The 12,192-nt window shown below is 41.2% G+C and overlaps 1 protein-coding gene across 2 annotated transcripts in view; it reads right to left on the bottom strand.

Moving 5' to 3' along the window:
* SGCG (sarcoglycan gamma) overlaps nt 1-12,192 on the bottom strand; it is a 261,016-nt gene that overhangs the window by 90,034 nt on the left and 158,790 nt on the right. For both annotated transcript variants that reach the window (XM_019525497.1, XM_019525498.1), the window contains one exon: nt 1,955-2,027. In XM_019525497.1, the coding sequence (XP_019381042.1) occupies nt 1,955-2,027 (73 nt within the window). The remainder of the gene's footprint in view (nt 1-1,954; nt 2,028-12,192) is intronic.

The raw sequence follows: 12,192 nt of genomic DNA, 5'->3' as shown, positions 1-12,192 counted from the left end.
TACTCTATGTTGGAAGAAATGTGGTTTGAAAATTGGGACTTGCTGTATGAAACATAGTGTGCTGGACTCTAAGGGCATGTCCAGATGAGCGGAAATGTGTGCGTTTTCCTGCGGACAAGTAGCAGCGGCACACCTTGTGCCGCTGCTACTTGTCCATGGGAATGCCCATGCCATGCATGCTCTGGTGCATGGCAGGTTACCCTGTGTGATGTAGAGGAGCCGGGGCCAGCACACTTGTTTGCCCCAGCAGCCTTACCTGCAGTTGTGGTGGCCTCCAGGAGCTACAGCCACTGCACTTCTGTAGGAGGAAGCAAAGCTGCAGCCAGAGCATGGTTTTGGGTGGTGTGCACCATAGCCACATGTGCCGCCCCATTTTTTTTCCAGCATTGTTTTTTTTTTACCCTGGGATCTCCTCCCTGTTGCAAAGCAGCAGCAGTATAAATTGCATAGAGAATTCCTGCACGTGCATGAGTATGCCTGCATGCCCGGTGTGTCTGTGGTGCCACATACCACATGTCCACTCTCATCTAGCTGCACCCTAATATTCTTCAGTTTACAAGAGCAGGAATAAGTCTTTTTATTTTTCTTACTATAAATGACAATTATCAATTACAATGATAAAGAAATAAAGAGAAGCAGAAGCCAAATTTAGGTTTCCATCCCTCAGCAGTCCCAGAAATTCATGAAGTGAGAAAAAGAAACTCCATGAAAATTGACTCTTTATTACATTTTCTGTATCCTCAAAAATAGTAATCTGAGATAAAGAAGGAGAACCAGGAGAAAAACCATGGTAAAGAAAGTCCCTCCAGGAAGCAGCAGGTTGGTGATACATGGGAATGTGGGCCATGGTGGTGAGGAAGTGCTCCTCTTTCTTTCTGAACTGGCACACAACATTTTATAAAATAAAACACAAGACTATCTGGGATCAAAAGTTCACTCAATTTTCTCCTCACCACAACCTACACATGGGAATTATTTTGTATGTAAAATACATCAATGTGCATGGGTGACTGCTGCCTCCCAAGTCTGGGGTGGGGCACCAGACTGCCAACAGAGGGGAGGTCCGCCAGCAGTTGATTGCCGACCAGAGGGGGTGGGTCTCCCAGCGGCCAATTGCCGAGCTCAGAATCACCAGTGGCGAAACCGGCAAACCAGAAACGCACTTCTGCCTACACTTCTGGTTTTGCAGCTGGTGCTGCCAGGGGATGCATGGCCAATCTCAGGGGGTGCACATGCAGCCCCTACACATCGCCAATGTCAACATGGCACAGCACTGTGTATAAATATTATCCTGGGATTAGACAGTTCTGGAGAATAAAGGTAGAGATCTGACTTGCAATAATGTTCTCACCAAAGAGTGCTCCTTACTGCTATGAAGATGGATTTTTTTATATTTAAGAAGCCAATCATTTTTTCTTTGGATTGTCTGCCTTAACCAAGAACTAATATGTAACTTCTAAATGTGCATATTTGCAGAGGATTACTATTAGTTTGTGCTAGATACCACTATGGAAGCCACTAATTAACCCTGATGATATTTGTTTAAAACCGTTTCCACTTACAGTGTTATTTTTCTTAAATTATAGTGAGATGATACATTAGATAAACATCTTTAGCACACTGCATCAAGATGTTCCAAACCAGTCAAATAGAAATTTAGAGGAGGAAAACGAAAGCTTTCAACCTTACATTACAGGACTAAGTATTTATTATGAAAAAGACATCAATCTCATAACTTTATACACAAATTCTCAAAATCACAGAACAGCATATAATTTTATTACCCACATAATAATTCATAAACTGGTAACATAAAATATTAGGAAAAGAGAATATTACCAACTATTACATAATGTTGAGACTCTTTAATTTATGTTTACTCAGAAGTGTGCATATCTCTAGGAAATGCTATTCTGCTTATCGGACAGATTTATTTTATTGCAGGAATACTTACCTAAGCTGTTTAAAAGCCTCAGCTCTGACAAGTGGTGTCTCGACAGAATGTTCAAAAAGAGCTCCTTCTGGCCCTGAAAGACAAGATAACATATTCAAGAAAATTACAGTACTGTTTTGTATGCCATTTTAGTATTATAAAGTAAGCTTCTATGCACTTATAAAAAAAAAGACATTTTAGCAAGATAGATTAAGTTCCAACACTCCTGACTTATTTGGAATAGGCTGATACCCAAAATCAAAATGAACAGCCTAAGTGTAAATCTCTAAAATGAATAAAAAATCTTCCTGACATATGCAAATTGGTGAGTAAGGTGAAGCCAAAATGATCTGTTCGTGTTAAAACACACTAGGTAAGTAGGATTTTAATACTGAAGTTTCCATTAGAATTGATATCAGTCATACAACTAAAATCCCACAATTTTTTTGAAAATCTCATATAGTTCTGCTTTAGGTAATGCAGCTTACTGTATGGTAATCTGTATGTAAGGTCACTAACTGTATAGACTCCCTTTCTCCTCTGGTAAAATTGATGAGAAAATAATGGTGTTTAAGCATTAGGAATGAAGGTAGGAAAGTACCATGTTCACCATCAAACACTAGAGATAGATATTTATGAAAGATTTTGAATATTATTCATAAAAGTAACATGAGTTCAATTTAAAAAATCCCTAAATATTTATTTAATATTTCTGCTTTACTGTTAACACAAACAACATAACAATAAGCAATAAACAACAATCAATAAAAACAATAATCAATCTAGAAATGCAAAAATCTAGAACTCTTGGTTCAGAAATGATAACTTTTATTAAACCAACTAAGAAATCCCCCCAAAATTCTCTTTTTCTGCAAGCTTTCTGCAAAAGTCCCCATAGGTAGGAAATAAATTATTAGATTTCCTTTTTAATTTAATCTCTTTTGATATCATATGTAAAGGTTTTATAAGACCATCCTGGAAAAATCAAATAATATTTATCTGGTACAATAAGAAACCTGGAACTATTACTCAATGTTATATTGCCTAAACAGTGGAATACACAACCATTAAGGAAAATTTAATCTACTCCAAATATAAACTAAGCTTCTCTACTAGTCTAAACAATTCATTTAAAAACCTGTATAATATTTATATTTCCTGCACATTCTGTACACAAAAAACCTGTAACAACTACTGAATCGAATAGCTTACGTCTTAAACTATTATCAGGTTCATCCTGGCTAATATGGTTAGGACATATTTAGCTATGCAACCATTAATGAAGTGAGCACTCCTGTATACCAGAATAAAATTGGGTCAACATAGCGTTGGTTACTAACTGTAATGCACATTCAGGACTTAATCTGGGCCCAAAATATATTTAGAGTGACAGCCTTCAGGACTGCCATAGCCTACTTCAGGTTCATGGCTGCTGACGCATGAATTTATCCTGAGGGCCTCTGTAGATAAATACTGCACAGCATTATGACCCAATCACCAATTCCCTTCCCAAGGGCAAAATCCAAAACTCTGATTTCTTAAATACGTCTTTGAATTTATTGCTCCCGTTTTATATGCTATGGCCATGTCTAGACACGCAGGGGCATGTGGTTTCTGGTGTTGCAAACCTCTGTAGCACTGCAAACCACATGCAGTGAATGTTAAAACATGCTCCATGCTGCAAATTTGCAGTGCAGGGTCAAAATTTGCTAATGAGATTTCCTGATAGAAACCCTCTCTCCCCATCCCCCACAAATGGAACAAAAGGTGGTGCAATACACAGAGGCCAGGCCTCCATGCTGTCTGACCTGTGCTCCTGCTACTCCAGGCAACTAGATATGACTGCTACAGCCAGCATGAGTGTTGGTGCCAGCCCCCCAGCTCTCCCTGGCTGAAGAGCTTGGGAGTGGCTGGGCAAGGCAGTTTGCCCATTACAGGACAATTTGTGCCTCAACAAAGTGCATGTGTAGGGGTGTGTGGTGCAGCAATCTGTGCCACTGCAAGTGCATGTCCCTGCATATCTGGATGTGGCCTATATACTTTTTAACCTTTTTACTCCTTATTGCTATATTACTTGCTCACTTTTCAATCTGCTCCTTCACTGCAAGTCTACCTTATTCTAAGTTATAATATTAATGATGATGATAACATTAGAAATGTGCAACTTTTAGATGTAAATTACCATAATTTTTTTTGCTTCATAATATTAAAAAGACACAGAACTTGCAAAGCAAAATATAAACCAGAACATCTAATGGTCCAGTGGGACAGGTTTACCACATAGTTAGCTTGTGGAATAATAGTACGGGTACTCGCCTGTGGGCACATCTACACGTCACCCTACAGCAACATAGCAACATGCTACATTTCTATACAGCGTGCCTTGAGGACATAGCAATCACATGTGTCTACAGGTGATCACCAGCTACATCACCATAGTGGCATGCTCCCTGGGTATAATGTGCTGCTACGGCGACATAGTGGTGAAATCTAACCATGTGCCATGTGCATGGCACAGAAGTACTAAAGCATGGTGCCATAGCAATGTCACAGTATGGCAATGTGTAGACACTCCCTGTGAGGCGTAAGGTGTGAATTTGATTCCCATTGGGTTAAAGAGGGCACTAAACCTAGTCCTGACACTTCCTTAGGAAGTGCTTAAACAATAGGCTATTATATCAAAGGTGGATGATAGCACCACCTCCTTCTCTCGAAATTCTTTAAAGAGAACAGAGAACTGTATTCATGTCTTTTAAAAGGATGGATGCAGGCTTCTCAGAAAACAGTCATTAATGCCAGGTGTTCCCTGTTGGCTAATTCTAGATGGTTCCTTGCTTTGTTTTATGACTGCATTATGAGATGCTTAATTATGCCATGCATTGTACAAGATGCCTAGGTGCCTAACTCAGGATTCTGGATATCATTCTGGAGGCCAAGTGCCTAGAAGTTGGATGTTGCGGTATTTAACTTGTATATTTACCCTTTATTGGATCTAGACATATGTCTCTCATTACTCCATCTGGGTGGTTTTGTTGAGTGTGACAGAGCATTGGCACAAATATAAAGAAATTTAGGCCAACCCTAAGGGTTATTTTGAACTCAGGAACAGTAAGTTGTGACATAGCTGGCAGCAGGTTGAAGCTCAAAGTTCAGCAGAGCTGCTGGAGTCATGCTGGATTGCTGCTGACATTTGAATTTACTGGTTTTGAGTGTCGACAGGTGGTGGGTATGGGCTTGATGCTGGCCCTAAGGTCAGTCCTAGCCATTATTGTAGACATAGCCTGTATGGATTAATATAGATTAATGCATGTATTAATGTGTTGTGCCTGTATTGTGCCATGCTGGCAGCGCCCGGTTATTTTTAGCTGCTATGTCACTGTAGCAATGCGCTATACTTAGGGAGTGTGTTGCTACAGCAGCATAGTGGTGGTGTCACAGTTTTTGCCTGCAGACGCTATGTCGCCATAGTGCATTGCTATGGTGATGCAGTGTCACATGTAGACATGCCCACTGAGAAGTATAAAATGCATGAAATCTACATAAATCTCTTAAGGCTTCTTCATAAATTTTAAGTCTTTCTCCTTTCAAAATAACACCATTTTTTCTTAAACATAAACAATCACTTTACTTTCTCTTTCTATTATTATTGTTCTGGTAGTGCCACATGGTGGCACTGATTCATGGAGTCTCCCAAATAGAGCCGATTAACAATTTTGAAGTCAAAATAAATGCATCAGAAATGCTGTCTCAATGGAATTGAGACATTCTGCAAAATGTGGACGTTATTAAAAACTTTCAACTCTAAATTTACTTGATAAGCAAAGGTTTTCCTTTGATTTTGAGAAAGTTCCTTCATGTCTTATTCATCTTTTGCAAGTTGATTTTGGTGCAAGTGCAAGTCTTTCTTGTGATAACAGAAAACAGTCTTGTAAATTGTTCTTTTGGCAATTTAAAAGTATGGGTCTGATATGGATCAGTCATCAGCCTATGCGTTTTCTATCTCAGCAAAATTTCACTGTTATGGTTTTGTTGTGTGTTTGTAGTGCTGTTATGACGAAGTGGATGCTCATCCATTGATATTTGAATGACGATTTATCTGGCCAGTGCTCACAAGTTGCTTCCAAGTCCATGATTTATCATGAGGAAATTGATCTTGACAGATTCTCCCTGATGTAGTCCTGGAAAGACTTTAGCATAGTATTTAGTTGTAACAAGCTTTCAACTTCATGCCTGCTGAAATGCTTAATTTCTTTTATCTATGGTGGTCACTGTGCTGGTTTCTGACATTTCATTCAGGTCCCAGAAATCTGATTTATGCTCAAAAACCATGATATTTGAGTTGAAAAGACTGATTCCTAATTTGGTCCCAGGGCAGCTGGTAACGATAGGTACTTGATAGTTCTTGTATTCTATAGAGATACCTGGGAAAAGACCCTTTTGTGTAGGCATCTCCTGTATTGCTTTTACTTTTGGGGGTCACTTCCTAATCCTAGGGAAGTCAGCAAGTGTTTTATGCTGTGAGGGTTCAGCCGGGAAGTAGGTGGCCAGGCCTGTGGTAGGCCACTAGGAGAAACTAAAGGGTCAGCTGGGTGAGAGCACAGATTATTGGAGCATCAGGTCAGGGTCCAGGTCAGAGGAGGTGAGAATGCAGAAACCAAGTTTCAGGAGAGCTGACAGCGGAAATCCAAAATGTAGTACAGGAAGCGGGCTGAGATCAGGAAACAGGAGTCACAGAGTTAGTGTTAAATTTGAGGAGAAATGCAAAATCAGGATGAGGAAAAGCCAAAGCTGAGTCAGGAGACAGAAGATGTAGACAGAGTAGTGAACACAAGGCTTGCCAGAACAGACTAAGATTGTGTCAAGGCATGCCTTGCTTAAAAGGGGTGTGTCATATTCAGCAGCTAATCTGGTTGCACATAACTGGGGCCGTCGCATTAGCCAGGGATCAGGGCAGGCATGATAACCCAAGTACTCGGCCTAGCCAGGCATGCCTGATCAGAGGCCCTGACACATGCAGTGTTCCACAGATAATCGCAATTTCATCGTGGTTCTTTCTGCTTTCGAGAAAGATGAGGTTATTGTGATAATCTGCCGCAGCCTCATTATGTATCTACATTTATACAAAAGGACGCTGCCAGCTATGATGCTGACCCCAGCAAGTCCTACTATGCCTTGTTAGCAGTGTTGATACTCTTCTGCTGCAGCTTTGTTCCCAACCAGTATTCTTAACTATCTATATCTCCATGCAGGTGTTTAAAATACAGCAAAGCAGTTGTTTTTTAAAAATTTAGTAGTATTTACCAACCTCTGGTTTAGACATTAACTATTAAGAATAGTTTTGCTTTGTCCAGTTCAGATAACATGTTACAGAAAGATGATCCTGGGCCCTGTTACATCATCTCTGAGCAGAGCCTGAAGTGGAAACTTATGGGAGAAATTTGGCTGGGGAGTGCTTGTCTCTTAGTCCTGGGGACAACCATCAGGCTGCAATCTAGCACCAAAAGGGTTACACTGGGCTCTTGGTAGCCATGTGTGGCTGGAACTGGCTCCCGTTGGGCCCTGGGAATTCTGGTGAACATTAAGAGGGTCCCAACCTCATTTGGACACCCTTTGGAGAGAGAAAAGCGAGGGAGGTATGTAACTCACACATCCACATGGAGTTGTGGAACCTGAGCTGGGAGCCTGAGAGGAAGCCAGACATGCTATAACCCTAGTGGATGCACCCCCAGGCCCTGCAGCAGACAGAGAGAAGCGCAGTGCTTGGGAGCAGGTGAATGAAAGCCATGGTCAGTGAGTAACTGTGAAAACTATATAAAGGAGAGGTTGTGACAAGGAAGAAGGCTTGATTGAAAGACAGAGACTACTGGATGGGTGATCAGAGAAAAATAAAAGGGGTTTAAGTTATATGGGATCAAATTAGAAGAATGAATTAATTAATATAGAAGAAAATCATGTTATTTGATGAAGGAACGCTGAGTCCTTCATCCTACATTGCTTAATGAATTGCAAGGTTATGGTGATTAATTAAGGAAGTGAGGGGCTGCCTCGCTTAATTGAGGAATCGAGGAATGGAAAGCCATGATTTGATTGATAAGGGGAAGGATGGCAGACACTGATTATTGGCTGAACCGAGAAGCTGTGGCCATATCCTATAATTGCTGGCAGAAAAATTTAAGATTGCAGTGCTTAAGCAAGGAACTGAGGAATTGCAGCAGCATGGCTTAATTGGGGAAATAGTACTTAGTTAAGGAACTGAGAAGCTGCAGCAGCACTATTTAATTGATGACTAGAGAATGTGAGCTTGCTGAGCATGACTGATGAACTGAGGAGTGATGGGCCAAGATAGCATCAACAGTTTGACCAAGATGGGAAATCAGTGAGAGTGGGAGTGCTTGGATAACCCATAGGAAATGAGGAGACTGCTATGGGGAGGCCCTGTGTATGTGGCAGAATACCAGGGCCCTCCTATCTAGAGCCTATCAAGTCAATTCCAACTAGATGGTGACAGAACAGGGTATAGGGGAACCTGGTATATCCATCCCAAGTTTTAACTGTTTTGTTAACTTCTGGTGACATCTGCCTCTCTATCGTTTCATTAACATCATAGCATAGTGGGCGAAAGCAGTGAGAGGTAACGGTGAAGCTGAGGTGCACTGGGGAGCACCCACCTACATAACATTTCCTCTGTTGTAGGCTTGCACTTGTGGGCTCTACTATTTGCTTTATTGCTCTGTTTTAAATCTTTATGTAATAAGTATTCTGGAAGGTACTGTACTTGCTGCAGCATTTTATCTGTTTCAGGCGTAGCATGTCTGGAAGATATTCTAGTCCTTTATTAACATCTTCTAGCATTTTTGCTTCAGGGATGCCAATGTGCACTGTCTATATATTTGTTTTGCTTCTTTATCTCCTGCTTGTCCAGGACAAACATCACTAAATTCATGCATGAATTCATTTCTTTAGCTGAAACCAGTGACTTCTGTGATGTCTACTTGATGTTTCTCGTGTGCTTTTCTTTGATATTCTACTTGTAATTTATACTACCCTAGTGAGATTATGGTTGTGCTTTATAATTTGTCTTTGTCCTCTGGCTTAATGATGGGGAAGTATTCATAGCCTGGCAAATTCACTGATGCCCCACTGTCTGGCATTCAGGTGGCTGTTTGTGCTGGCACTGCCTTGTCTTTGAATCTGCCCTTAGAAATGATGTGTTTTTGCAATTTTTTACTGCATTAATATCTCATACATGTCAAATCTTTTCTTCTGAGTCACTGCTTGATTCATCAATAGGATGAACTTATCCCTCTCCTCTTCCTGTTTACAAGCTTTTGTTTAATGAGTTAAAATTACTGCATACGATTAATAGTTTCATAGATGTTAGGGTTGAAAGGAACCTCAGTAGGTCATCGAGTCCGACCCCTTGCCTAGGGCAGGAAAGAGCACAGGGATCAGACTACCCTGGCTAGATGCTTCTCTAGTCTCCTCTTGAAGACCCCAAGGTAGGGGAGAGCACCTATCCACAAGGTAGGGGAGAGCACCACCTCCCTTGGAAGCCCATATGATTAGCATATGATAATAAATTAAGTGTACTTTCCCTTATAACAATATCACCTTTAGTAGCTACTTGCTTGTCTTTATATTTTGATCACTTTTACTTTGTATTTGTGTGTTTGATTCTACACACATTCTTTTAATTTAATTTTCCATTTATTTGTATACTCTGCTGTATTTTTATCACTTATGACTGTGTCTTGTCCACTTAGCTTCTGCATTTGGTTATCAACTTGTTTCCTAGTTATGCACATGTATAGGTTCTTGGTAAACATAATGTGAGCTCTATATATTATCACTTGAGTCCCTATACCTTTTGCCTCTGTTGGCAATCTATCATCTAATCACGAGCCAGTCATTTTTGTGCTGGTTTCATTTGATTCTTGATTGTACTGATTAAGAAGACAGACCTGATACATGGAATAGTCTGTGGACTGAAAATATTTTTGGATCATGTCTGGGATTTTACAAGGGATCTCTCAGTTTGAAGCATATTGTAGCCTTTGGTCATTATAGGTAATTATATACCTATTCTTTATAGTAGTATAAAGAACAGGTATGATAATATACCTGTTCTTTCATTTTTCCATTTAACCCAGCACTGTTGTTATTTTGCAGTTTACCTACTGTGATCTGAAGAAAGTTAAATTACTAAACATTTCTTCTCCCAGGGCCAACTGCTTGGGGACAAGAATCTAGTCTTCCATCACAACTATTATTTTTTTCATGTCATAGTAGGGTTGGAGCATTGTTGTAGCCCACAGGGTCTGGGAAATAGGAAAGGCAACCTATTTTTTCGTGATATCTTTTATAGGACCAACTGTATAGTAGGGAGTGATCGCTGAATCATAGGAAAGTACAGTTTCCACAATTTCTCTCTGTAGCCTGTTCCCATGGCTTTTGGGATGTTGGCATTTTTTGCCCAAACACTTGTTTAACATTTCCCTCCACTATATAGTTGGTCCAATAAAAGATGTCACAAAAATACCCTTGCCTTTCATATATTATTTTTTATGCTCCTTCTCTCCCCTTCGTAATATTCTTAGTTTCTAATTTTACATACTTACAGCAGCTGAGTTAGTTCTGACACCATGTTCAGCATATGAGTATAAAGGAGTAAAGGTAAAATAATGCAGGAAGACTTTATTCCATCATCTACATACATTTTTTTTCATCAAGCACTTCCTGAAACTAGTTTGCTAAATTCCTACCCATATTTATTAGGGCTGTGTGAAGCTTTGGTCCCCAATTCAGTTTGGAGGAGATTCGGCCCAATTTTGTGGCTGAATCTCCAAATTAGAATCGAACCAGAGGACCCTTTAATATCTCTGAATTGAATCAGAACCCTCTGAATTGATTTGTAGAGATTAGGAAAGATTTGGTGATTTGGACATAGACACAGCTTTAAAAGTTTTTTCTACATACCTCAAGGTACCAGGTGGCTCATGAATGTTGAGATGCAAGGGCGATCAAGCGTCCCACAGAAGCACGAAGATCTCCCCAGCACACTCGGTAGCAGGCCTGTAAGTGGACCAGTAGCACTTCTGGTCCACTTCTAGGTCTGCTGGTGAGCACGCTGCCCTCTCCCACCCACATGTGCCCTCCTGACTCTGCAACTGGTGCCTCCTGGGTCTGTGGGGGCACCCGGGATCCCCCTGTGGCCAATTGTTGAGCTGGGATGAGATGCAGGGGGCCCCCTGTGAGCTCCCAAGCAGACTTTTGGTTCACTTCTGGGTTTGCCGCCGAGCACACTGGGGGCCCCCTACACTCCTGTGGGACACTCTACCTGCCTCACCATCGCAGCATTCATGAGCCGTGCCTGGTACCTTGAGGTATGTAGAAAAAATGTTGAAAGCTGTGTCTATGTCTGAATTGCTGATTCTCTGAATCAGCATCGAATCTTCAGATTCGGATTCAGCTCAATTGAATCGGGAGCAGTGATCCAAATCAAATCACTGTCCCTGATTTGGGCCGAATCTGAATCAAACAGGGCCTGTTTTGCACAACCCTAATATTTACACTATAGCACCTCTATTCAGAAGCTATTAGAACACAGAGTTCTAAGCCTGGAGGGCTACGATGGCTGGGAAGTGCTTTGTATTACTCAGTGATTTTTCTGTGGCTGAGAAAAAGCTCTTTCTGAAAAAGGAGTCTCATTCAATAGTCTCCTGTGCCTGAAGAAGGGTATTTGTGCCTGAAAGCTTGCAATTTCTGGAAGTCCTTGACTTCAGAAAAGCCGACTTTGACAAGCTCAGGAGGCTTGTCAGTGAGGCCCTAAGGGACCATGATCCCAGGGAGAGGGGAGTTCAAGAAGAGTGGTTGCTCCTCAAGGGGGCAATCCTCAATGCACAAGCTAATTCTATTCCACCTTGGAGGAAAGGCAGCAAGAGGGCACAGCAGTCCCCCTGGCTCTCCAGGGACCTAGCAGACCTCCTGAGGCTAAAAAGAAATGCCTACAAAGGATGGAGGATGGGATTCACCTCCAAGGAGGATTATTCTGCACTGGTCCGGTCCTGCAGGGAGCAAACCAGGAAAGCCAAGGCTGCAACTGAACTCCAACTAGCTTCAAACATCAAGGAGAATAAAAAGTCCTTTTTCAGATATGTGGGGAGCCGGAGGAAAAGCAAGGGCAACACTGGACCCCTGCTGAACCAGATGGGGCAACTGACAACTGACACCCAGGAAAAACCCAACCTATTAAATGGGTA

Source organism: Gavialis gangeticus, unplaced genomic scaffold (genome assembly GCF_001723915.1).
Source record: "Gavialis gangeticus isolate Ggan-Ray unplaced genomic scaffold, GavGan_comp1, whole genome shotgun sequence".
Lineage (NCBI taxonomy): Eukaryota > Metazoa > Chordata > Crocodylia > Gavialidae > Gavialis > Gavialis gangeticus.
Note: the sequence above shows the minus strand (reverse complement) of the source record. Positions and strands in the feature narration are given on the sequence as shown.